General features: G+C 50.4%; 6 protein-coding genes across 6 annotated transcripts; 1 reads left to right on the forward strand and 5 right to left on the reverse strand.

Annotated features, from left to right (window-relative positions):
• Positions 1 to 386: 386 nt before the first annotated feature.
• fmpD (ABC-type transporter fsqE) lies at positions 387 to 4,458 on the reverse strand (the record flags this gene model as incomplete). Its single annotated transcript, XM_033560588.2, has 5 exons — positions 387 to 735; positions 798 to 2,141; positions 2,204 to 3,047; positions 3,098 to 4,199; positions 4,264 to 4,458. 5 exons carry the CDS (start codon positions 4,456 to 4,458, stop codon positions 387 to 389), a joined length of 3,834 nt encoding a protein of 1,277 aa, XP_033416479.2.
• Positions 4,459 to 5,189: 731 nt separating this feature from the next.
• On the reverse strand, positions 5,190 to 7,230 carry fmpC (ATP-grasp enzyme fsqD; the record flags this gene model as incomplete). The annotated part of the gene is made up of 2 exons (XM_033560587.2): positions 5,190 to 7,135; positions 7,185 to 7,230. The coding sequence occupies 2 exons, from the start codon at positions 7,228 to 7,230 to the stop codon at positions 5,190 to 5,192; spliced, it is 1,992 nt and encodes a 663-aa protein (XP_033416478.2).
• A 1,141-nt stretch (positions 7,231 to 8,371) lies between these two features.
• On the reverse strand, positions 8,372 to 9,539 carry fmpB (N-methyltransferase fsqC; the record flags this gene model as incomplete). The annotated part of the gene is made up of 2 exons (XM_033560586.2): positions 8,372 to 9,113; positions 9,184 to 9,539. The coding sequence occupies 2 exons, from the start codon at positions 9,537 to 9,539 to the stop codon at positions 8,372 to 8,374; spliced, it is 1,098 nt and encodes a 365-aa protein (XP_033416477.2).
• A 567-nt stretch (positions 9,540 to 10,106) lies between these two features.
• Positions 10,107 to 11,668, forward strand: fmpA (fructosyl amino acid oxidase fsqB; the record flags this gene model as incomplete). The annotated part of the gene is made up of 2 exons (XM_033560585.1): positions 10,107 to 10,155; positions 10,224 to 11,668. The coding sequence occupies 2 exons, from the start codon at positions 10,107 to 10,109 to the stop codon at positions 11,666 to 11,668; spliced, it is 1,494 nt and encodes a 497-aa protein (XP_033416476.1).
• Positions 11,669 to 11,876: 208 nt separating this feature from the next.
• Positions 11,877 to 13,439, reverse strand: fmpR (Zn(II)2Cys6 domain-containing transcription factor fsqA; the record flags this gene model as incomplete). Its single annotated transcript, XM_033560584.2, has 1 exon — positions 11,877 to 13,439. The coding sequence occupies one exon, from the start codon at positions 13,437 to 13,439 to the stop codon at positions 11,877 to 11,879; it is 1,563 nt and encodes a 520-aa protein (XP_033416475.2).
• A 7,058-nt stretch (positions 13,440 to 20,497) lies between these two features.
• On the reverse strand, positions 20,498 to 22,375 carry ALT_7302 (CocE/NonD family hydrolase; the record flags this gene model as incomplete). The annotated part of the gene is made up of 3 exons (XM_033560583.2): positions 20,498 to 21,827; positions 21,875 to 22,040; positions 22,087 to 22,375. 3 exons carry the CDS (start codon positions 22,373 to 22,375, stop codon positions 20,498 to 20,500), a joined length of 1,785 nt encoding a protein of 594 aa, XP_033416474.2.
• Between the last annotated feature and the right edge of the window lie 228 nt (positions 22,376 to 22,603).

Raw genomic sequence — 22,603 nt, forward strand, 5'->3', positions numbered from 1 at the left:
GGCGCCCATGCCGATAGGCGGATTCTCTGTCTATTGATTGCAAATACTGCTGGGTTGGAGATGGTTGAAGAAATCTGTACGGTGGGTGAAATAAGGTGTCGCTATGCAGTAATAGACATTATTGATTGGATTTGTTTGCACCTTGGAGCAAAGGCATCAAACCTGTCCTCTACATACATGTATGAACGTGCATCACCACCGCCACCTGCAGTAGAAGCTCCTACAGATCTGCGCCCTTTGGCAGAGGTTATCTTCATCTCCGAGCACCGGTATGGGCCTCTGCGGAATCAAAAAATAGTAGAACGACTACTATTTTATAACTGTCCAAGCCCCAGTCGGCCGATGATATGGCTTTAGATAGGAAGTGAGGAATGACAAATTGGATATCAGTGCAGACTCTGCATAGCAACCATTTCCCAGTACTTCCCCCGCTTCGCCATAAGCTGTTCGTGGGTTCCACTCTCCAATAACTTGCCATCCTGCAACACGCAAATCACGTCCGCATTCTTAACGGTACTCAGGCGATGCGCCACCATGATTGTAGTCCGATCCTTTCTGATTGTATCCATGGCTTCTTGGACAATAGCCTCCGACTGGCTGTCGAGTGCCGACGTGGCCTCGTCAAGTAGCAGGATCTTGGGTTTTCGAAGAAAAGCCCGCGCAATGGCGATGCGTTGCTTCTGGCCTCCACTCAACATGCTGCCCCCCGTGCCAACCAAGGTCAATAGTCCATCCCTGTTGATGCGATGAGTTCATGCGGAAAGAGTTTGCTTGAAGGATTTCGGGGGATGACTTACGGAAGGGACTGCACAAATTCAAGAATATTCGCTTGTTTACAAGCCTCCAGAATCTCGTTGTCGTGCACTTCATGCCCTGCCAGACCAACGGCGATATTATCTCGGATCGTGCCGGAGAAAATAATCGTTTCTTGGCTCACAAGCGAGATATCGAGACGATACTCGTCCACATCCCGCAGTCTGATATCTTGCCCGTCGATGAGAATCCGGCCCTGATCTGGATCGTAGAAACGCTCGAGGAGGGAAACACATGTACTCTTTCCGCTTCCACTTTGGCCGACCAGGGCCAGCGTTTGACCGGGCTCCACTGTGATGTGGAGATCGTCCAGGGCACGTCTCGTTGGTCGGGATGGGTAGGTGAATGAGACATGCTCGAATTCCACCCGACAGGCGCTCAAACTCTGCTGGGTTTGTTTCTTCTCTGTGCCTGCCTGGGTGGGCGGTGGCGTGGTCGGAACCGTGTTATTAATCGTGGGCTTGAGATTGATAATATCCTGAATTTCTCGGCTTGCATGCATGGCCTTGCTTGCATCAGGGGCATACGTGAAAATAGATCCGGCGATTTGCGAGCCGGAGATCAGACTGACAAAGCAGATATAAACCTGGAACGTCGAGTACTCGTGGCTTGCGATTAGCGTGCCACCATACCAAAAGGCGAGCGCCGCGCAAAGATACACAATCGACGCAGACGCGGCATACAGGGCGGAGGCCAACAAGATGGAACGAAGGGATTTTGCGGCTTGTCTTGCCAGAATGCCTTCATAGCGGGCCAGAGCATGCTCCTCGAGCCCCAGCGACGCAACAGTTCGCACCGTACGAACCAGCTCTCCTGCGTAAGCTGCTGATTCTATTCCACTCTGCCGGACCTTGCTATCGAATGTGGATAGAACTTGCAAGCGCAGCCAGCCACAGGCCACCACGATCGGAATGGTTGCAGTGCAGACAAGAGCCAGCTTCCACCCGATAGCCAAAGCGAGGACAATGCCTGCAATGATCGTCGAGATGAAAGTCAGAATCCCGCCCAGAACAGGTCCTCCCATACCTGCAAGATCGTTGGTGCTCTTTGAAAGCACACTGGAAAGCGCACTGGGCGAGTTGCCTGGTACGTCGAAAAAGGACATATCCTGCACCAAGATAGAGCGAAAGCACATCTCGCGAACTCGCCCAGCGAGTTTTTGGGTGGCGTAAGATAAAGTAATCTCGACGCCCATCCAAAAGAGAAAGGTGGTACCGGTCAGCATGACATAAAGTCCAGACCAGAAATTGACTTCGGACCGGAGTTGTGGATACTGAGGAGGGGCGAAGCCGATGGCTGTCAGGATTTTCGCAAAGAAGACCGATTGCCTGCGGGGAGCAACAAGGTTGGTCTCAGCCAAAGTAAATGGGAAATGTAAAGGGAAACTCACACTGGGATGGTTAAACCCGCAAGTATGGCATTTGCGAGTCCGAAGAGCAGAACCCTCCAATCTCTCTTGCTGAGACGTGCAATGAATGCGATGGTTTGCGGTGCACTCATTTTATGTGATTCTCTCTGTGTTCCCTCCTCTTGAGTGGCCGAAGATAGCGCAACCTCTTCCGTTCGTATGTCTTTCTCATCGACGTATTCAAGATTGCCACCATAGGGGGATTCATCATCGTCAATGGACAAGCGGGTGCCGTCTGGGGTCTTGTGGTCATTAGTATCTCCAATCTGCTGCTTCTGTACCAGGGCCGCATACGCCCCGTTCTGCGCAATGAGCGCATGGTGCGTACCCTCTTCCACAACCTTTCCTTGGTCCAGCACGATGATATGGTCCGCGTTTTGAATCGTGGATAGCCGGTGAGCAACTATGATGGTCGTCCGATGCTCGGCTGCCGCATCCAAAGCTTTCTGGACCATTGCCTCGGACTTGGAATCGAGAGCGGAGGTTGCCTCATCGAGAAGAAGAATTTTAGGGTCTCTGATCAAGGCACGTGCTATGGCTACTCGCTGCCTCTGCCCTCCGGAAAGCTGAAGGCCCTTTTCTCCCACGTGGGTGTGGTAGCCGTCCGGCAAAGCGCTGATGAAGTCGTGGGCGTTGGCCTTTTTGGATGCTTGAAAAACCCTTTCATGCTTTTCGGACTCTGACAACTGATCGACAATGTCAGAACACCCGAAGAGAATATTTTCCAAGATTGTGGCGTTAAAAAGAACCGGCATCTGATCTACGAGGGAGATCTGGCGTCGCAGCCAGCGAAGGTTGAGAGACTGAATATCACGTCCGTCCAGCACTGGCCGAAGTGAGAAAAGTGTACCTGCGACGGAACCGGGGACGACTTACAGACTGTTCCACTCGTCGGCTCGTAAAAGCGTTCCACCAGGCCCAGAATACTGCTTTTTCCACTGCCGGACGAGCCTACAATGGCTGTCTTCTTCATTGCAGCACACCTCAGGGACACATCATTGAGGATATCAACGTCGTCCCGGGAGGGATAGATGAGGCCGACGCGGTCCAATACAATGTCGCCCACTACGGTCGAAGGCTCGTCACCTTGCTGTATCAGTGGATCTTGCGGAGACCGCCGCGCGATCGACTTCAGGATTTCCCCCGTGATTGCAATCCCAGAGAGCAAGGCCTGCGCGGAAGGGGCAATTCGAATAATGGCAAAGGACCCGATCGTTACGGCCAATGTCGTCGCGCTCACTTCAGCAACGGACATCTGGCCGCGGGTCAGGTAGATTGAGCCGGCCCAGAAAGCAAGAGCGTAGATAAGATTCGGCATGGCATTCATCCAGGCGATCATCCCCGCAACCATGTTTTCTGCCTTTCGGTCTGCCTTGGCGGCCTGCTCCAGTACGGACAAGTAACGCTCGGAGAGGAGGGTTTGGATTCCGAACGCGGTGACATGTTTGATCGCGGCGATGGCCTCCTCGGCAATCCCGGCAGCCTGAGTATACAGTTCCATCGCCCGCTTGTGATGTTTGACCATATACGCTCCTCCCAAGGTCTCCGTCACAATCATGATGACAAAGAAAGGGCTGATGATCAACGCGGTCTTCCAATACATGATGAAGGCCACAACGAACGCAGCGCAGAACGTTGCGATAGCGGTCAGCATCACCGCCAGCTTGCTCGTGACCGCTTCCTGCACTGTCCCCATATCCGACATGATGCGACTCGTTATCTCGCCGGGGCCCAAGAGATCGAAGAAAGCCATATTCTGGCGCAAGATGGCGGCGAGGTATGTGGTCCGTAGGGCCCGGGCAATGCGTTCTCCGGTGTAATAGTACCCCACCGTGGCGACGTAGGTGAAGACAAACAGACCGATGCTGAGGTAGACATAGTACAGACTGAATGTGGCGGTTTTGGAACGCAGTTCGGAAGCGGGAACGGTTCCTGCGGCGAACCCATCGTAAACGCTGACGAGAAGACCGTAAATGACCTGCCGCTTGAGATGAGTTCCTACGTGGGGGCGCAAATTATGAGACTTTCCATCATGAACTGACCGGGACCAGAGGATTCAAGGCGCCCGCGAGGATAGCACATATCGAGCTAACAGACAAGATAACTCTATCCGAGAGTGTCGCGTACGCAAAGACATTCTTGCGTTGTCCTGCCTCTCCACCAAGTCCATTCAGCTGGCGGTCAAGGATCGCTCGCTGGCGCTCGTCCAGGCGAGCAACGTCCTGCTGTGAGACCATTTGTGGCGGCGTCTTGCACTGACTCGGCAAGAATGGAATTGACGACGAGATCCGGCATTAAAGCGGTAAGAAGCGAGAGGCAGGAGGGAGTCTAGGGACGAAGTAGGACGTGTTGGGGCAAACGCCCAGGATATTTGCGTGATTTTCGCTTACAGGGGTCCTTACAGGGGTTAACCATTAGTGTCGGTGGACAAGGCTCCAATCCGGTCCGAATGCCATTTGAGCATCGGAGCCCCGACGGTGTCAACTGCTGCTCGTTCTTGGGCTTTCGAGATGATGACAGAACAACAGGGGGGCACTTCTGGGTATATTTTTTCTTTTTTTTTTCCCTTTTCTCTTTCTATCCTCCAGATCTACATCTTACTCTGTACTTTCCTGCATCGTACCATGTCATGTTATGCCATGCCATCCACCATGGCGGAAGCCAGTGATTCCTAGTATTCGAGTATATTTGATCTACTGAGGGAAGCTTGAAGTGGGCGGAACCGGTGGCTACAGGCTATTGAGCCTTTGTATAATAGCTAGTGTGGCTTTCTCTGAGGTTTCCTTCTATCAACGCCCATGATCTTCATTTAATGCGCCCTTCCTCCCATGACGCACTGGTCGTGGGAATTTATCATCGCGTTTACAGCGGCTGTTAGACGTACATGAGACTCGCGTAGCAAAAGTTCTAGCCATCAACAATTCTGAGGGACTCCTTCACTTCACCCCCCTAGATGCGTGAGGTCCGCTTAGAGGAAGGAATAGCGGACCTCCTCCCGGATCTGCCGCGCCAAATCCAAGGCTTCCTGTCGACCAGCCCTTGAAAAGACGTTGAAGTAGGCCAAAAATGTATGACGGCCCGTGGTTGGGTGAGCAACCTTCTGGCCTCGCTTCACCAAAGTGGCACATCGACTGATGTGCTTGGCCAAGTCGGGTCTTCGGGCGATCAAGTCGGCGCAGATGTCGTCCGTATCAAAGATGCCCTGGCTCGAGGGTGGGAAGTCTGCTGGAATGAAAACCATGATACAGGTATACTGTGGACCACGCCGGTACGGCTTCGACAATGCACGCGCTCTGTCCTTATCACCAACCCCCAAGACCAAGGCCAACCCCCAGTAATCAATGCCGTAGGTAGATTCGATGATATGCGAGCCGGTCATGCCAAGAGGGCGGGGGTTGATTTCAATGAGCCAGGCCGATGATTCTGGCCGAGTAGCTTGGGGAGCGCGCGGCTGTAGGTCCAGCATCCCGTTCTGCTCCCGGTATTCCATCGACGAGTTCTCCACCCGCCCTTCCAGGTGCATAACACCATTTCTAATCCCCAGTTTCAGGAGCGTGCCAGCAAAGCTGTTGATGAGCAGGTCCAACTCCTGAGACGGCAGCGCGGAAGGGTACACACTGTACAGCTCGTGGAAATTGGTCAGTGATCCCACGGCGCGCCCATTGATGTCCGCCGACTTGGGGAGGTCATCGCAGATCTCGGCAAAAAGGACTTGGCCGTCCAATAAGACAAGGTTGACGTCCACTTCTGGCCCGTCGCAGTATCTCTCCATCACAAACTGAGTCCCATGACGCGATGTATCGATCGACTTGATAGCTGCTGGGAGCGCATCGGGGGACTCGACTCGGGTCACTCCTTCTGAGCTCCAGCCATCGCAAGGCTTGACGATGAGAGGATATGGAAGCTCAATCTCCTTTGCTATTTTGAGCGCTTCATCAATACTAGACGCCGAATAGGCTTCATGGCCCACATATTTGCTGGTCAGGAACTTGTTGGTGGCGATGCGCATTGACTCCGGTGGCGCAGTTTCGACTCCGATCTCCTGGGCGATTTGAGCAATGTAGTACCAGAATGAGTCCGCAAAGGTGACAATCCCGTCCACCGGCTTGCCATAGGCCCTGATTGACGCAAGGATGTGGTCACCCACATCTTCCTCGGGGGGATTCGTCAATCGAGTGGGAATGAAAGCCTCGCGCCACTGTGCCTGGGCAGGGTCTTCCAGCCAGTGTCCTGAATTCTCCAGCACGACCACGTTGATCCCAAGCTCCCTAGCCGCACGGTAAAAGCCAAGTCCGTCTTCGGGATGTGAGCTATTTGCGTCGACTAGCGCAAGCGTCCTGCGTCGTGGTGTTCCCGGCTGTATCCACGGAAACGAGAGTCGGTTTTCAAGGTCTGACTCGACAATCCGAAATAAAGCTTGATGTTCGGCATCTGAGACTCGCGTAGAGCCACGACGGAGGATCAGGCCGCCGGCGGCGGCGGCAAAGTATGTCGTAAGGTCCAAGGGACTGGAAATGGCAACTTTCTTGCCACTGTAGGTCTGCAGCGGCTCCGCAAAAGAAAATGCCGACTCGACATATTCAGAATCTCGAAATCGCAGAGGGATGATATCTGAGCGGACGATATACCCACTGTGCAAGGGCACAATCAGTTTCACTGCGCACTTGGCCCCTGAAGCCGACGCGCGAAGAGTCTGCAACAAGAACTCCAAAGCTTTGGGCGAGCCAAGAGAGTCTGATGTGATCTCCTTGGACGCTTTATCCTTTTCGAGTTGAAAAATGTGAACGTCATCCGGCTCATTCAGCAGGTCAGGCCCGTGATATCCAGGCTCGCCCCAGAACAAAAAGTCGAGTGATTGCCAGGAGGCTTCCGTAGCGGAAGAATTTAGGATGAACGAGAACTCCCGGAATAGGACTATTTATTGTTAGCGTGGAAAGATTCCAGGCAATGATACCCTGCTTACCCTCGTCTTTCTTTGACCTGACTTGAAGACTTCCCAGACTTGCCATGGCGATATAATACCCTTCCACTTCCCTCTGTATCTATGGATCCAAAGCCAAAAAAAAAAGCTCACTCAAGTCGCTCGCGGAGAAAAGAATGATGACAATATTTCTTATCGCCGCATCATACCCGCAGATGACCGCATTATCATCGCCTAGGGCAAGCCGACAGTCTCGGGACCTAACTATCTTTCGGTTGTCCTTGGATGAGGAAGAAAGCTACATTGCTCGCATCGTCTGACTTTCACCGTGCAGAACTGAACCTTACAGGTTCATCAGTTCATAACCAGTCAGGTACCAGGACCTGTGACAAGACCCCGAAGTGGAGTCTTCGGGGCTCTAGCTGGCCGAAAATCAACGATGCCAAGCCCGAATATGCGGTCCGAAATATAGAGCGCCGACTCTTTTGAACTCCGTTTACCATCCTTTCTCTCCTATGGAATATTGCGTAGTTATATCAAACCTCTACACCCTTTTTGGTAGGTATCGTATATGCCTTAAAGAGGTAATAAATCAAGTAAGATAGTTAATCTCTTTTTCGTGGCTAATAGTCAAACCACATCTTTTGGAAGGGGCAGGGTGACCAGCCTAGTAGGCTTGTTAGACCTAATATATATAGAGGTGGACCCCTAGGTGCTCTATAATATCTTCATACTTTATATTTAGTAAGTGCGGGGTTAGGACTTATAAACACCCATCTCTACCTAACTAAAAATAAGCAGTAGAATGAGCCATATTACTCTCTACATATATGGTAAAGGATTAATCTTCATAGTCATGGTCTATTGAGCATCCCTAAATAATAACGGCATAGAGTTCATCCTATTTCTATGCAGTTCGGCGACCAACCATACTAACTACGTACTCAACATACCAGAGTACAACAAATAGAAGGAGGGGATGGAGCACATCCTGGCTGAAATACCTCATACTGTGCAGTTGGGTGTCAAGAAGACTTCATCCATAGCAAATTCATAGTTCCGAACGCATACTTTGCAGCCCTAGTATTTCTGTGGAATATTCTATTAGGTTTATAACTGGCAAAAATACTGCATGCACATAAGTCTAGCATGATTCATAGACCTGAAATATCATTCTGCAAGCAAACTTATTCGTACTCGCTCGATTTTTGCAGCAAGTAAAAGCCTAGTCAAGAGAGAGAATCAATTAGCGCATGGGCCAGGTACCCCATAAGATTAGCAGACTTGCCGTAAGACTCATCGGGATTCATCCACCAGTCAACAACGTCCCCCCCAGCCTCTCTGCAGATATCCACCACCTTCGGTTTTGGCCACTTGCCACTTCGAATGGAGCGAATTGTTTCCCCTTTCCGGAACGAAAAGGCTTCCCCACCGATCGTGAGGGTCAAGTCTCGCTCTGCCACGTAGAAGCTCTCATGCATCCAGAGGTCGGGGTTCCATCGACCGAGAAAACTCCAATTGTTCATATCGAACGCGTCCGTGTCGAGCACGTCGTTTGCGTGCCGCAGGCCATTTAGAACAAATTTCTGATTCGACGGGCCCTCATACGCGCGTGAGATCTGCTCGTGGTCTTGACAACCGTCCAAGGCAATAATCATGGAGGCGCCGGTGCTGAGAAAGCTCCGAATGTATTCGGAAGCCTCTAGCGGGGGGAAGTTGGCCATGCTATTTCCCAGCCACATCAACGATGTGTGTCCACTTCCTGGGTTGCGCTTCAGCCAGGCAGCGCAGTCTTCATACGTGGCGACTAGACCCTGGATTCTGATACTCGACACCGAGGGGGGGAAGATCGCTTGAAGATTGCGGAGGCCTCTTTGGAGGGCTGCGCGGTCCACATCGCAGGCAATGTAGTGGATGTACTTTCTCTGAGACTGCAGGATATGTAGTATCAGGGCCGTCTTCTTCATGTTCCTTCAAAGATACTCGATGAGCAAAAGAATTACCCACTCGCGATAAAGACGAAAAAGCTCTCGTCACTTACCCTGCACCCAGCTCTACCAGCCGGTCCCCGGATGAGATTGAAGCTACTATATTTTGAACTTCATCGCGTAACAAGCCCCATTCTTTGTTAGCAAGATAATAATCGGCAGAGTCAAGAACTGCATTGAACAGGGACAAGCCCTGATCGTTCCAGAGCAATAGAGATGGCAACTCTCGCTCTCCAGCCCTAAGTCCCTGGAGAATGGAAGGCACTAGACTGCCGGTAGCAGCCTGGCGACGAAGGTTATGTACTTGTAGCCCACCATAGCGTACTCTGCGAGAAGAAGCATCTGGTTGGTAAGCCGCGTTTGCAAATGGCGATGGCCATCCACGTTTGTCTTGAACGTTGATCGTCATAGTTGTCAAAGTGAGAGAACGTTTGGGATGAGCGTGCTAAAGGATGCCAAAAGCCTACAGATCAAGGGACACAGTTTTGATAGAGGTCTTCTGGACGAACACTCGGCATTTAGCCTCTGCCGGAGATCACCTCATCTTCGGTCTACCAACAACCGCACTGGTAAGCAGTCGGGCTCAATATTCCGTACGCATTCTACTAGTAGTAAGCTCACTAGTATCTGTCTAGTGCACAAAAACACTACTAGCCCTCAAAGTCCATGGACTAGAACATAGATTGTCTGCCATGTTTCATGATTGAACACCGTAAAAAACATTCGGGTCTCACTAGCACGAGTTTGAGGCATTCGGTCTCGGATTCGGTCCCAGGATGCCGACATCTGCAGGGTCGGGGGAGTAGCCGATATATGCTGACTGGGACAAAGGGTTGTCCGGCAAGAAGGTTGCCTGATCGGAGCCCGGTTTTCTCTTGTCATTTGAGATCAACTCTATATAGTGCTTGAAAAGGGTTCAAGGAATACGTGCCGGGTTTCAGATTAGGACAGAATTGACGACAACACAGCAGTGAACATGTCTATCCCTAACTCTCTCATCATTGTGGGGTCGGGTGTTTTTGGCCGTATGATGATTCCCCACGCACCTTGTTTTGTCTTTCGTCACAGAGAACCTTCCCTAACCCTTAGACAGTCTCTCTGGCCTATACCCTAAGTCTGGACGATCAATTTGCCGACAAGAAGATCATCCTCGTGGATCGATGGAACTTCGAGCCATCCAACACCACAGGTTCGGTCCACAACCCGGCGGCCGCAAACGCAGATACCAGTCGCGTCATCCGGCGTGACTATCCGCATGGTCCATACGCGTCCCTTGCCCTAGAGGCCATGAAGCGTTGGCGGGGAAAATTCGGCGAGAACAACCGATACGTAAACCAAAGACTGCTTTTCTCCGGGGTAGGCTCGTCACTGACGACACCGCCGAAAGAGCTGGAAACGGTGAACTATATCAAGAAAGCGTATGCCATCAGCTGTGAGATGACGCCTGGTGGTCGAGACGCGATCCAAGTGCTTGACTCGCTCGACGAAGTCAGAGCTTTGCTGGGTAACACTCCCAGCCAGCCACCCTATCTTCCCGCGAATAAAGACCCGAGTGCCCGCGATCTGAGAGGATATATATCGAACGATTGCGGTTGGGCCGATGCGGGGGCCAGCATTGAGTGGTTGCGCCAGGAGGTTATCCGCCTGGGTCGTGTGGAGTGTGTAGTTGGTCAGGTAGAGAGCCTGGTTTACAGCGACGACCAACAAGAAGTGAAGGGAGTGAAATTCGTCGATGGGAAAGTTTTGACCGCGGAGCTGACGGTTATCGCTGCGGGTGCACGGTCATCGCACCTTCTCGGCATCCCGAAGCTTTGCGACGTTTATAGCGAGTTTGTGGCTTACATCCAACTCACCGAAGAGGAGGCCCACGAGCTCCGGCGCAGGCAATGGCCCATCCTTGTTAACTGTCACCGTGGCGTGTTCGCCGTCGGCCCGGATCACGACAATTGTCTGAAATTTGGACACTTCTCTTACAGCGGGATTGTCGACGTGCTGCGCGAAGCGAGCATTCAAGTACCGACTCGACCAGACGGATGGGAAGCTCAGCAGAAATACTGGAGCGATCCCAGATTTGGATTTGGCGGAGAAGTCAAGGTCTCCGCGCTTGGCGACGTAGATGACTACGAGAATCCAGCCGCGCAGAGGGCGTTGGCAGATTATCGCCTTTTCCTACTGGAGCTGCTCGGCCCCACTGGGCTCCAGGGAGTTGACACGCTGGGACTGGACCAATCTGACAATCTGCTCAATAACATTGCAAACCGGCCCTTCACTCGGGTTCGTAAGTGCTGGTATAATGATACCCCCGCTCTCGACTTTGTCGTCGACTACCATCCTTCCTATGGTAAGAGCTTATTCGTTGCGACTGGTGGTTGCGATCATGCCTTCAAATTCCTTCCCATCATCGGGGAAAAGATTCTCGCTCTCGTTCTGCGCAAGCGCGGTAACACCTCGGTATCACTGCCAGCAGGGGTGGAGCCCTCGCTGGAGGAGCTATCGGAACTCTGGAGATTCCCGGTGGAACTACTACAGGGCGAATAGACCCGCGGGGAATAAAAAGAATTAAAACAACCATTGAGAAGTTTCTACAGCGGGATTGATACTGTTCTCCGGTTGTACGTGATGAGAGACTGGTTACCTGTCGCTCTCTAGAAACCTTTTATGTACAATCCCCAACGTTCCCTTCCCACACCCTGAATTGTTCTCCCCTTTTTCAGCATCAACTCGTCGTGTGTACACGGTGCATCATTCAAAGATCAAGCTGTTTGAGTGTAGCTTGAATCTCCCGAATCAATCTTTTGGCAGCTACCTCCCTCTTTCCATGGCCGTGGGAGAAGCTGTTTGTTTCATCGTGCTCGAATAGCACGTCAATCAAACCAGCAGAGAGTTTGTCTCCAAGAATGCCACATTTGACTGGACTTGACACTCCCTCGTATCCCATCGACCCGAATAATATGTTCTCAATCTTCTCGAGAAGGTTGTAGCTCACATGCATCAGACAGTCCAGCTGAAGCGTGTGGTGGCCGTCAAGCTGGAACCCGTCGATGCGGAACCCGCTTAATGTGGGTGGTATAGTCGGAGTAGGTCGGGTGACTGCGTGGAGGATCGATGTAAATATGTCTTCGTATGATTGGAGAATATAGGTGTAGCAGAAGAGGATCGACAACAAAGTTGACACCTCGAGAGACAAGGTCGGCGCGGTCGACGATGTCGAAGAAGATCTGGCCGAGGACGAGGAGCAGGGCGTTGCGCCACTTCCTAGGCTTCGTCGTGCCTGGGAGTCCGGCGGCGCTCCATCAGCCAACCTGCTGCCCTCTGACAGGATCGGCCACTGTGACCTCGCCCGGCCTCCGCTGAAGTGCGAATCGGGGCGTGAATTTTTGATACGCTTGAGGATCAAAAAGAATTCCTGACAGTGATGCAGTGTCCGCCCGATGGAGAGCCAGCTGTATTCGTAGCCTCTCTGCGTCGATGCATCTTCACGGCGGCATTTGTCGCGCAGTAACATCTCGTTGAATTGGGCGAGCTCCTGTATGCAAGACCTCGCTGACTCGGCGGCTTGCGTCGGTCTGGGTGATGACGGCCTGGTTCGGCCATAGGGGTAGTCGCCGGAGTCCGGGCTGGTCAGCTTTCGGGCTTTCAACGAAGCCAGGTTTGGAGGAACGGTTGAGTCTGTGTACATGTCAAGCTCAGGTGAACCGGAGTTCCATTCTTCCGGGGGGTCTTGGTGTATCAGATCGATCGTGTTGTGCTCCTGCAAGTTGTCCATTGCTGGATCCCGACCAAAGTTGAGGTCCAACTCAATCAAAGGAGGCGTTTCTATACCCAAACCATGTCCGTCCATCCTATGCTCATGAAGATACGTCATCCATTCGTGGGATATGCTCGGCATAGCAGGTAGTGGATCACTATCGTGGGACTGCCGTCTAGTGTGCAGATCACTGTGGGCGGCGACTGAATCGCTTCGCTGATGGTTGAAGGATAGGGTGTTTTGGTGTAGCTTTGGGGCAGAGGCGACTAGACCGGTAGGAGGAGAAAAGACTGGGCTACCGTGTTGATGGACCGACATGGATCTTTCCAGCGCTGGTTGCGTGGCAATCATCGGCTCTTTGAGGTTCGAGCCAACACCTCTCCGCGGGGCAGGCCTAACGCTATAACATTCAACCTTGGCCCTCTTGCACCGATCACATGGTATCTCATTGCGTAGGAGGCGACTACTGGAATTTAAAATTGGCTTGCCTGCACCCACGCATCGCAGCTTTTGGCCACGGCACCGGTCACAGGCACCGTGTCGGCCGTGCTTGTCATCCATAATTTCCCAGAGTTTGCGAGGGGTGCTTTCAGAACGTCACTTCCACATCAAGTTGTACTCTACTGCTGGTTTTACAAGGGGGCTACGAGCGTTTAAAAGTTTGAGCTACTTTGGGGGCCAAAACTGTGATATTGCAGATCTGAGGCGCTCGAAAATACTGGCGACATATGGGATAGGATGGCGTACTCCTAAATGCCCTCGGAGGACGGTGGTCTTGGTCGGAATAAGCCCCAACCCATGCAGAACACCAGTAGGAGCAATCGGATGATGTTGGGACCTACAAGGGTAGGACTGTAGGAGCAATCGGTCCCCGAGGCTACTCTGAGTAGTCGAGCCTTCTTCTCTGTGGTTGGCCGGCAGTCGGTAACGATATTTTCGCTGAGTGAGATTGCGCGTCCAAGCGTGCGAGCGACTACAGGCCATCTCACCTTTCCGGAAAAGTCGAGGTAAGGTGGCCTGAAACCTGATCGTGCGACTAGGGCGATTGCTGACCTTGTTTGACGCGCACTTACTTGCGCGATGGTACTGCAGGCGGCCTCGTCCGCTCGCTAGCCTCTCCTGGCCGTGATTTTAAGCGACTACTTCAGCAGGCCACCTTCATTGCTTATAGACGAATTAGTTAGTCCTAGCTTATCTTCATGTGACCCACTTATGGGGGGCTTGTGCGAGCAAGAGAAAGCTCCGCGTTTTCCGGTCCGCAGCCGTCGTACAATCAGAAAGCTGTAATTCAGAGCCTCTTGATCCTTCTTATAGGCCTGGGCCTGCCTACGGCCCTTCTCCTGGGTCCAGCAACGACGCAGCATGGTTTCTATGCTAGTGGCCACATACTGACACTGATGGTATGCTGGCTGGCATAGTAATCCATTTGGCTAGCTTGGTAGGAGGCGACCGAGGGGTAAAGGATAATTTCAAGGCTGACACACATATAATGATTTCCAAACAGATAAGAGCAAAGAAAATAATGTCTTGGAACAAGATCTAATTTTTTGTGGCACGCTCATGCTTAGCTGCAGTAATTACAAGAGGATGGTTGTCACTCTTGTGAGTGAGACGGATATTAGCTGATTAATTCTCCAATTTTCTAATGCAGAATGATAACTTAGTCAAGCGTAGGCCATATTTCAAGTTTAAGTAATGAGGACAATATTGTGGCACCGACTACTAATAAAGTGAGGAGTAACAACCCCCTTAGAATGTTTAGGTGTCCATATTTCAAGCAATATTAGAGACCTTTTGCAAGCGGAAGCAGCAAAGATCAAAAGGGGTATGGATGCTTACCGCGGACCCGCCTCTTGTAAGAAATTTGAAAACGAATTCAGCTGAATAAGCCGTAGATCACCTGATTCTCAGCCGATACAAATTGATGACATGGCCAGCCGCGTAGACTTCTGAATCCCCAATTAGGGAGGTAAGACGGCCACAATAGCAATGACAAAAGCAATTATACGTGCCTCAGCAGTTACCGGTGCCGCTGCTATCATATCTGCTATCCATACACTTCACTTCGTGTGATATAGGAAGAAAAGGCGTCAATATAAGCAAATTGGGTAGGAGAAGATATATTGATATCATGCTGCAGGTAAGGGGTCCCCCGCTCAACTGAATGATAGATTTGACTATCTTGCTCACTCATTTTCATGCTTTTAGATAGTGCATACGAATTGATATCAATGAGAGACATTCTAATAGCTTCAACTATCGACTAAGGGACTCTTCTAATATTTAGTGCGTGCAAGTCAACTGCAGAGATCTCTGCAGTTGAACGGAACGTTACAAGGCCTGCAGCCGGAGGTACAGTTGTTTTGGGCCTTAGGGGGGGTGTTTCCGTGGTGAGCCGCTATACCTAATACAGGGTTTGCTGCTAACTTTTGGGTGCAATCTCTAATGAGGAAGCCAGAACATCAAATGAGTCGACAAACAAGTAAGCTTATAAATGCACTACAGACAAATTTAATGTTCTATTTTCAGTAAACTTCTTTGATATTTGCTTCAAGATTGAAGTCCGCTGCTGTTTGATGGCTTTGTTAGGTGGGGACCTAGTTGTCATGTGACACCAATCAGTTGGTGTTAACCAATCCAAGATAAAAACGCTTGTATGGTAAACGCATATACGCGGAATATTAAGGAATGAAGGGCTGATTTTTCTAATCTGCGATCTCATACTAGAATTTGAAGACAGGAAAGCTAGATTTCAGCTAATCAGATTCAAATCAGCGAGTTGGATCGCCATATGATCTACTCCTTGTGATCTGATTGGTCAAATCAGAAGTCCGGAGAGTTCCGTACATCCTTTACTAGATTCAGTAGCCTAGCTGGCTGACAGTTAGTTATCCGACGAAGATAATACCTCGCTCTTTCCATACCTAGGTTCCCACATGTTGTATCAAATAACTGAATGTGTTTGCCTGGCTAGAGTTGCATAACCGAACCGCTAAGATCGAATCCAACCCTCACGGAGCTTGCAGCAGTGAGGTTCGGTTCCTAGATCGCGCGAACTCGCACCAGGTTAGGGGCGGGTCAGGGTCGGATTCAAATGGGGGCATTGGTTAAACCGCTAAAAACTGTTTTGCTTGGTAATAACTAAATTCTAAGATATCTTTTATAATTTTGATATCAGTAGATAGCCTAGTATCTAGTCCTTCCAAATATCAAATATTAATTCAGAATATCTAGCCTCTGCTGGGATATAAACAAATATTCATTTCTGTCGTGGATTGGTATGAAAGTCGGTGGTTTATATATATGTGTACATCAAACTTCAACATCACTATAGTCTAAGGATATTTCTAACCACCACCCATTCAATTCGATAGATATTGAATAGATATCTTGAATATATATTAAAATCACTATAATCACCATATATTTCATATAAAATTAATGATTTTTTATAAGTAGACTTATTAGGCGCTAGGCATAGGCCTAAGATAGGAGAAGTTGAACTCTGAAAACCATTGAAATATTTAATATTGCCTAGGCCTACCGCCAGTCAGAGAGGCTAGTTACTGCCTATCTAGGCCTAGTAGTAGGTTTTGCAGTGAAACTTGCACCAAATCGGAATAGTTCAGGTTTGGTTCTGACTCGAAATCGCAGCGGTTTGGTTTGAGCCAGCTAGGGTTGGACTCACCTGACCTCGGACCAAATGCAACTCTATTCCTGGCTCCATCTCTACGTTTGGCTGTTTGCTCGACGCTCGGGCAAGTCTGCCCTCATGGATATGGCGGTTGTAACTTCAGACCCGGCGTGGAGTCTTGCGGTTCACCAGTAAAGTCAAAACTCACGGTGCAGTCAATTCATGGGGTGTAAGGCCTTCCGCACTAGCACATCTAGAGATTGATGTACACCTGAGTTGTTAAGTCTGTCGGCCTAAGGCAACAAAATCAAGGTCAAGTCCTTTTATCTGTCGCCTGACTTAGATGTCTCGCTTCGCCCAGCTATCACCACCTTTAGCCCACATTAGTCAATTGCGCTAGGCATGGTTATCTTAACCCACCTACGGCGAACTTAGTCGCTACTGCTCTGCATGACGGGTAAATGCTAGCATGAGAGCATGGTCATCGGCCTGCAGTGCTACAGATTGTTTAAGAAGTCTTCAGCTTTCACCTAGTTTCTACCTCTCGTTCAGTATTTTTTTATCTATTATAAGCTTATTTTATTGGCACATACTAGTGTATGGAGATGGCCCAATGACGTCTCTTTTTTAAGGTGTGCCTCCCCACGTATGTTCTCTATTAGTAGGCTCGACCTAGTACTCTTTTTGGTTTTTTAGTTTCTACGGAGTATCTTATCTTCACCCCTGGCTAATTGTTCAGGCAGCCACTTAAGTAGGCCAAGTATTTCATACAGGCTATACCTGCGGTGAATGTATGAATTAGTGCGAAGTCTGCATGTAACAGAGCATATTAGCCATCCCTAGGGCCATCTTTGGGAGTGCTTCTGCACTTTGTTGTCCTCTTTACCCAACTTGAACCGGGCCAAACGCCCACTGTAATGATTCCATCACGCATGTTGACCTAGTCATCTGGAGAAAGGGTTATTCACGCTCAGGTTTTAAAAATCTGTCTTACCCTCTCATTGAGCTAATACTACTCAAGACTGGTCAAAGAAAAACCTAGGGTGGCCAGGCAATCCCTGCTCCGGATAACGTGGAGAAACCTGGGCTTTTAGTCTTCACGCCAGTGGTTTAGTCCATTCCAAGGAGCAACCAGTAAAGGAAACAGGAGGGTGTAAAGGGTCTACATGGCCAATCAGTCTTGACATTACCTGGTTATGTCTCAGCGTGTTTACCGCGAGTTCTTTATTCCTGGCCATTTTGCCCACCGTACTTCCTCCAGATCTGCCTTCGATCAGCAGCTCTCTGGATAGATCGATTACGGGGCTCTTCTGGTGTTCGAGGACGCCGGCGGGATCCCACTGCTCCGTGTATAGACTGCTTGCTAACAGGCAATTATTGAATGTCTTTGTTCACTTACTGGTATGGGATGGTGATGATTGGGGTATCCAGCTTACATTTATGCACCACAGTTTACCGCAGGGCTTCCCAGGCGCCTAATATGCGACACATTCATCCATCCGCTAACCAGCCACTTGCTTGGTCTTGTCCGACGGGGCCCCATTCACTGATACATCCACGCCGATAATTCGGTCTTGAAGTTTGGGCCATTCTTCCGGAAGCATGCTGTCAATCAGGACCACCCCCTTGACCTCCAGCTGGAAGGGGCATATTTCCGTAGTCACAATTCACGCACTCTCTGAAGAGATCAGGCCACCCTGCGGCCAGTCCCCGAGCAGAATGGGCGTGCGTGGTACAGCTGAGCAAATGAGGGTGGATCAGGGTTGGGTTAGGGTGAGGATTGGTGGAATATGACGAACCACGGGGGCCGGTAAAGGAGATACGGAATGTGGAATAGTAGCCAAGGATCTAAAGAGATAGATGTCAACGTCACCTTCCTTTCTAGATACAAGGCTAAGCGGGATCCCAGCGCATTAGGATAGAACGTTGGCGACCATCACAGCCGGCCATTTTCAGATGTTGGCCGCAGCTATTGGCGGGACGGGCCGTAACTCAAAAGCGTAGCATTCCTTTACCTCATTGGCTCCATTGTTATCCGTTTTGGTGTTACCGGTCTTTACCAAAAGGGAAGTTCCCATTTCCCACAGTGCATTATGGTCAGCAAAACAAGGAAATTTGTAAGGATGAGGAAAGCATGAAGGAATCACGCAAAAAGGAACAAGTAGGTAAGTAATATCAGCAGCATCTAACCACTCCTTTCATCTCAAAGAGAACGCCACATCGGGCTGTCCCCTGGAATGAGATACTATATATAGTAAAGGATTATAATCCCAGCATATTAGGAGAATGATGAGTTTTCTGTAGGTAGATAGAATTAGAAATTTCCTTTCTCTGCTAAGCTCAGTATAACCTTATTAGTAGGGATGATGATATACCAGTATCAGGGCATGCAGTATATCTACTAGAATTCATAATATTAAGAAAATCCCCGACTTCGAGAATGCTCCCATGTATAACTACTTAACGACTTAACGCTAGAAGGTGGTGGGCTATGCAGATAATTATCTTCTTAGCTTTCGTATTTAGGACGCAAAACTCAACAGCAAAACTCAACAACAGGATGGGATAAGAGGTAGGTATACGCTCTGTTCACCACCCCGGTCGTATAACCATTCATGTAATCGAAAGAGGGAGTATATTCCTTTAAAGTTTCCCCTTTGGTGCATTCTATGGGAGTTTAACCCTAGCGTATATTCTGCAGAATATGATATGTGTTAACTACTGTGTAAGCTGTCCTGGATTACTGGCGTGGTGTTTAAGAGTGGATGGACCGTCCAGGAGACCAAGAAAGTGTATATAGGTATGAGTCAGCTTGTTTACACTTAGTAGTTCTGCCTCTGAGGATTTAGCAAATAGATATCTTTATAATTTGCACAGCGACTGCACTGACCGTCCGCAAGGACCTCCCTTCTCTTCTCACCATATGAGCAGGCTTGTGTGCTATGCGCAGCCTCTCATGTTCTCACTGTAGAGGAGCCATCAGACAAAGATAGGCTCTGGCTCAGAGGACTATCCATATGAACCTTTGTTGTATATGGGGTACTGGGGTGTTCCCTGGGCCACGGCGTATGACCTCGAGACCTTTGCTCTGTTCGCGGCGGGGTGGCCGAGTTCTGATGACGGAGTGTGTGGTGGGAATCCTGTGAAGATTAGAAGTCTGGTTGGCTCGAAGGAGCGGCCACCTGGGGGGAGTATTGGGCAGTTTTTGACGATTGGAAAGATTGATAGGCAGTGGAGGTTTGTGGGGAATGCGGATCACGCGTCTTATAACGCTGGGACGGAGTTTGTTAATGGGAAGGTTGTGTAGGAGCTTTAGACGCCCTACATGTCTGTCAAATGTGTAATCCAAATTTGGCTTAAAACGAGCATGTGATTAGGGTTCGGAAATCAATGCATATGCTTTTGCTTGGGAAGCAGAAGGCACATGCCACCGTACTTTGTGAATAGATGCCATAGAAGTCTTCTCTTGGTTCTTTTGAGGAAATTCTGCTTATCCAGGATCAATGCCTAGTTCCATTGCATCTGACTCTACTATATCTCCTGCCGCCAAACCACCTCAGCTTCGTAGTCTGATACAACTTCAGAGTGAAGCGCCCAAAGTAGTAGAGAATAATCAAGACTTAATCTCCATCATTAATAATAGGATGGCACCTATTAGAAGCATCTATAAGCTCCTTAATAGTTTAAGGCTTATACTTATATCCGGGGGCAATATTTATATTCTTAAATAGAGCTCTTATAAGAAGATAATTCACAGTAAGGGCTATAGTTTAATATAAATATATGATTATCACTGACTGTAGAGGCCATTGCCACTCAAGAGCCATGCTTTTGGTTTCTTGACATAGGGGATAGTTTGTTTACTCCCAGGCTGAAATGCAACATACAGCCCTGCTATGTCTAGCCAATGACATCGGGCTATTTCGGGACCTTGAAGCAGACAGGCTGGCGATGGGACTTGGTGGTCTTCCTACCGAAGCCTTGATTATGGAGCCTGGTTATCAAGGAAAGGAAGGCAGAGATGGCTTTGATATTCACGTCCGCAATAGACCACATGGGATCCTCGATTCAAGGTCGTCCATTTGCCGCCCAGGGTAGAGAATTCCGGCAGAACCTGGGGATGGCCGCCGATGCGGAGAATCAACGACTCCCCAGGTTCGAAGGCAATCCCGGCCGGCCAAAGGGCAATCTCCAGCCGCACCACCTGTCCGCGAGGTATCTTGTCTTCCTTGTCATGTGCGTAGACCGGGTAGAATGCTTTGGACAGACTGCAGTCCAGCTGCCGGTGGCTGGCGCGCAAGATGCCCGTAGGACCGAGATACTTGAGCGGGTTTATCTGCTCGACATTGTCGATGCTAGCTAGCTGAAGCGCATCCAGAGGGATGTTAAGATGTTCCAGAATAGTGCCGTGCGTATCGGCTTTGCGGAGTTGCACGAACACATCCAGATCATTGTGGTCTGGAGCGGACATGTACAAGACTGCTTTCGAGTGTCCGAGAAGTGTTTTAGGTGCCGTGAAGGTATACACGAACTCAAGTTCTCCCGGATCATTGCCCGATTGCATCCCAGCGATGTCAGCGGGATAGACTACCGACGACCCTGGGCGGTCGTCCGGATGAGCGGACAGATTCCCCCCTGCATGCAGATATAAAGTCTCATAAACGGTCTCAGTGGGCGGCCAAGCGGAATATGGCACGTTCGTCAAGGCGGGCTTGTTGAAAGGCAGGATCGCCGCGCGGACGCGCGGGGTGCGCTCCCAGCCGTTTTCTTCGTCCTTCAGATAGTGGCCGAGGAAGAGCGCGAGGTCCTCAATACGTTCCTGGGAGTAGAGATCGTACCACTCTTGCGTCGCGTGCACCGTGAGCCACTTCTGCGAAGAGGCGAGGTCGGTGAATCCGCGGAAGGAGCCCTCAGTGTGAATCATGGTCGAGTAGCTTGCCAGGATGTATGCAGGAATAGTAATCTTCTCCAGTCGCGCCCGTTTGTCCGCCCAGTAGGAGTTCCACGTTGGATACCGCTCCACCATTGCGACCGGGTCTTCGACCCGGTTACGCCCGCTGAGGCATGAGCGCAGCATCGCCCAGAACGGGGTGAAGGGAACGCCCCCTCTGCACAGCGTTTCACGATAGAAGTCGGTCGCACCCTCAAGAGGCGCAATACAGTACAGATGAGGTGGTCGCTCGGCAGCGATGAACCACTGGGCCATCGCGAGCCAGGAGTTGCCGACCAGGGCGACACGGCCATTGCACCAGGGGAGACTTGCGATGGCTTCAACGGCGTCGAATCCGTCCTGTCCTTCTCCGGTCCCTAGCCATCTACGGCCGTCAGACCCCGATGCACTCCAAATTAGGGATAGGTTTACCGTATATCTCCTTCCGAGTCAAAGACCCCACGTGCATCCACATTGACCACCGCATACCCGCGCCTGCACCACTCGGCCGGATCAGGAGCCTCCCATTTCTCATAGCCGGACAGTTGCGACTTGGGGACCCCGGCTCGATGCGGAATGAGGTCCAAGGAAATTACACCTGAGAGATTTAGATAGGGACCGAAGTCTTCATAGGGACTAGTTACCTGCTCCAGTCTTTCCATAAGGACTCCATGCCATCAACGCAGGTAGCGGGGTTGTCGCATCTGCTGGGCGGAAGATATCCGCAGCGATGCGAACTCCATCTCGCATCGGAAGCATGACATCTCTGTCCCAGATCAGGTCAATCGGTAGGGCTCTGCATTCGCTAGTCCTTTGATGCCCCTTTGGAAGCACGATGCTTGACGGCTTGAACCCTGCGTAGGCTGTTCCCGGCTCTTCCGGTGCCTTTGCTGGCTGGTAAATGATTTGCTCGGAGAAGGTTGGTGAGGCCATGATTGAGTATAGTGTTTTGTCTGATGGTAATGAGGTGGTGAACGAGCGAAGGATGATCCTATTTAAAGGCTTTCTTATCGTAGCCTTTGTATAGTTGGAGGGCACGATGAGTATCTACGGATGCTGGATAGATCCCCACAGGACTCGGCGCAGGGCAACTTGGGGGTTGAAATTGTGCTATTCAAACTAACATCTCGCTCACTTCATCGGCGCGTGTACTAAGGACTC

Source organism: Aspergillus lentulus, assembly GCF_001445615.1.
Source record: "Aspergillus lentulus DNA, contig: Alt13, strain: IFM 54703, whole genome shotgun sequence".
Lineage (NCBI taxonomy): Eukaryota > Fungi > Ascomycota > Eurotiomycetes > Eurotiales > Aspergillaceae > Aspergillus > Aspergillus lentulus.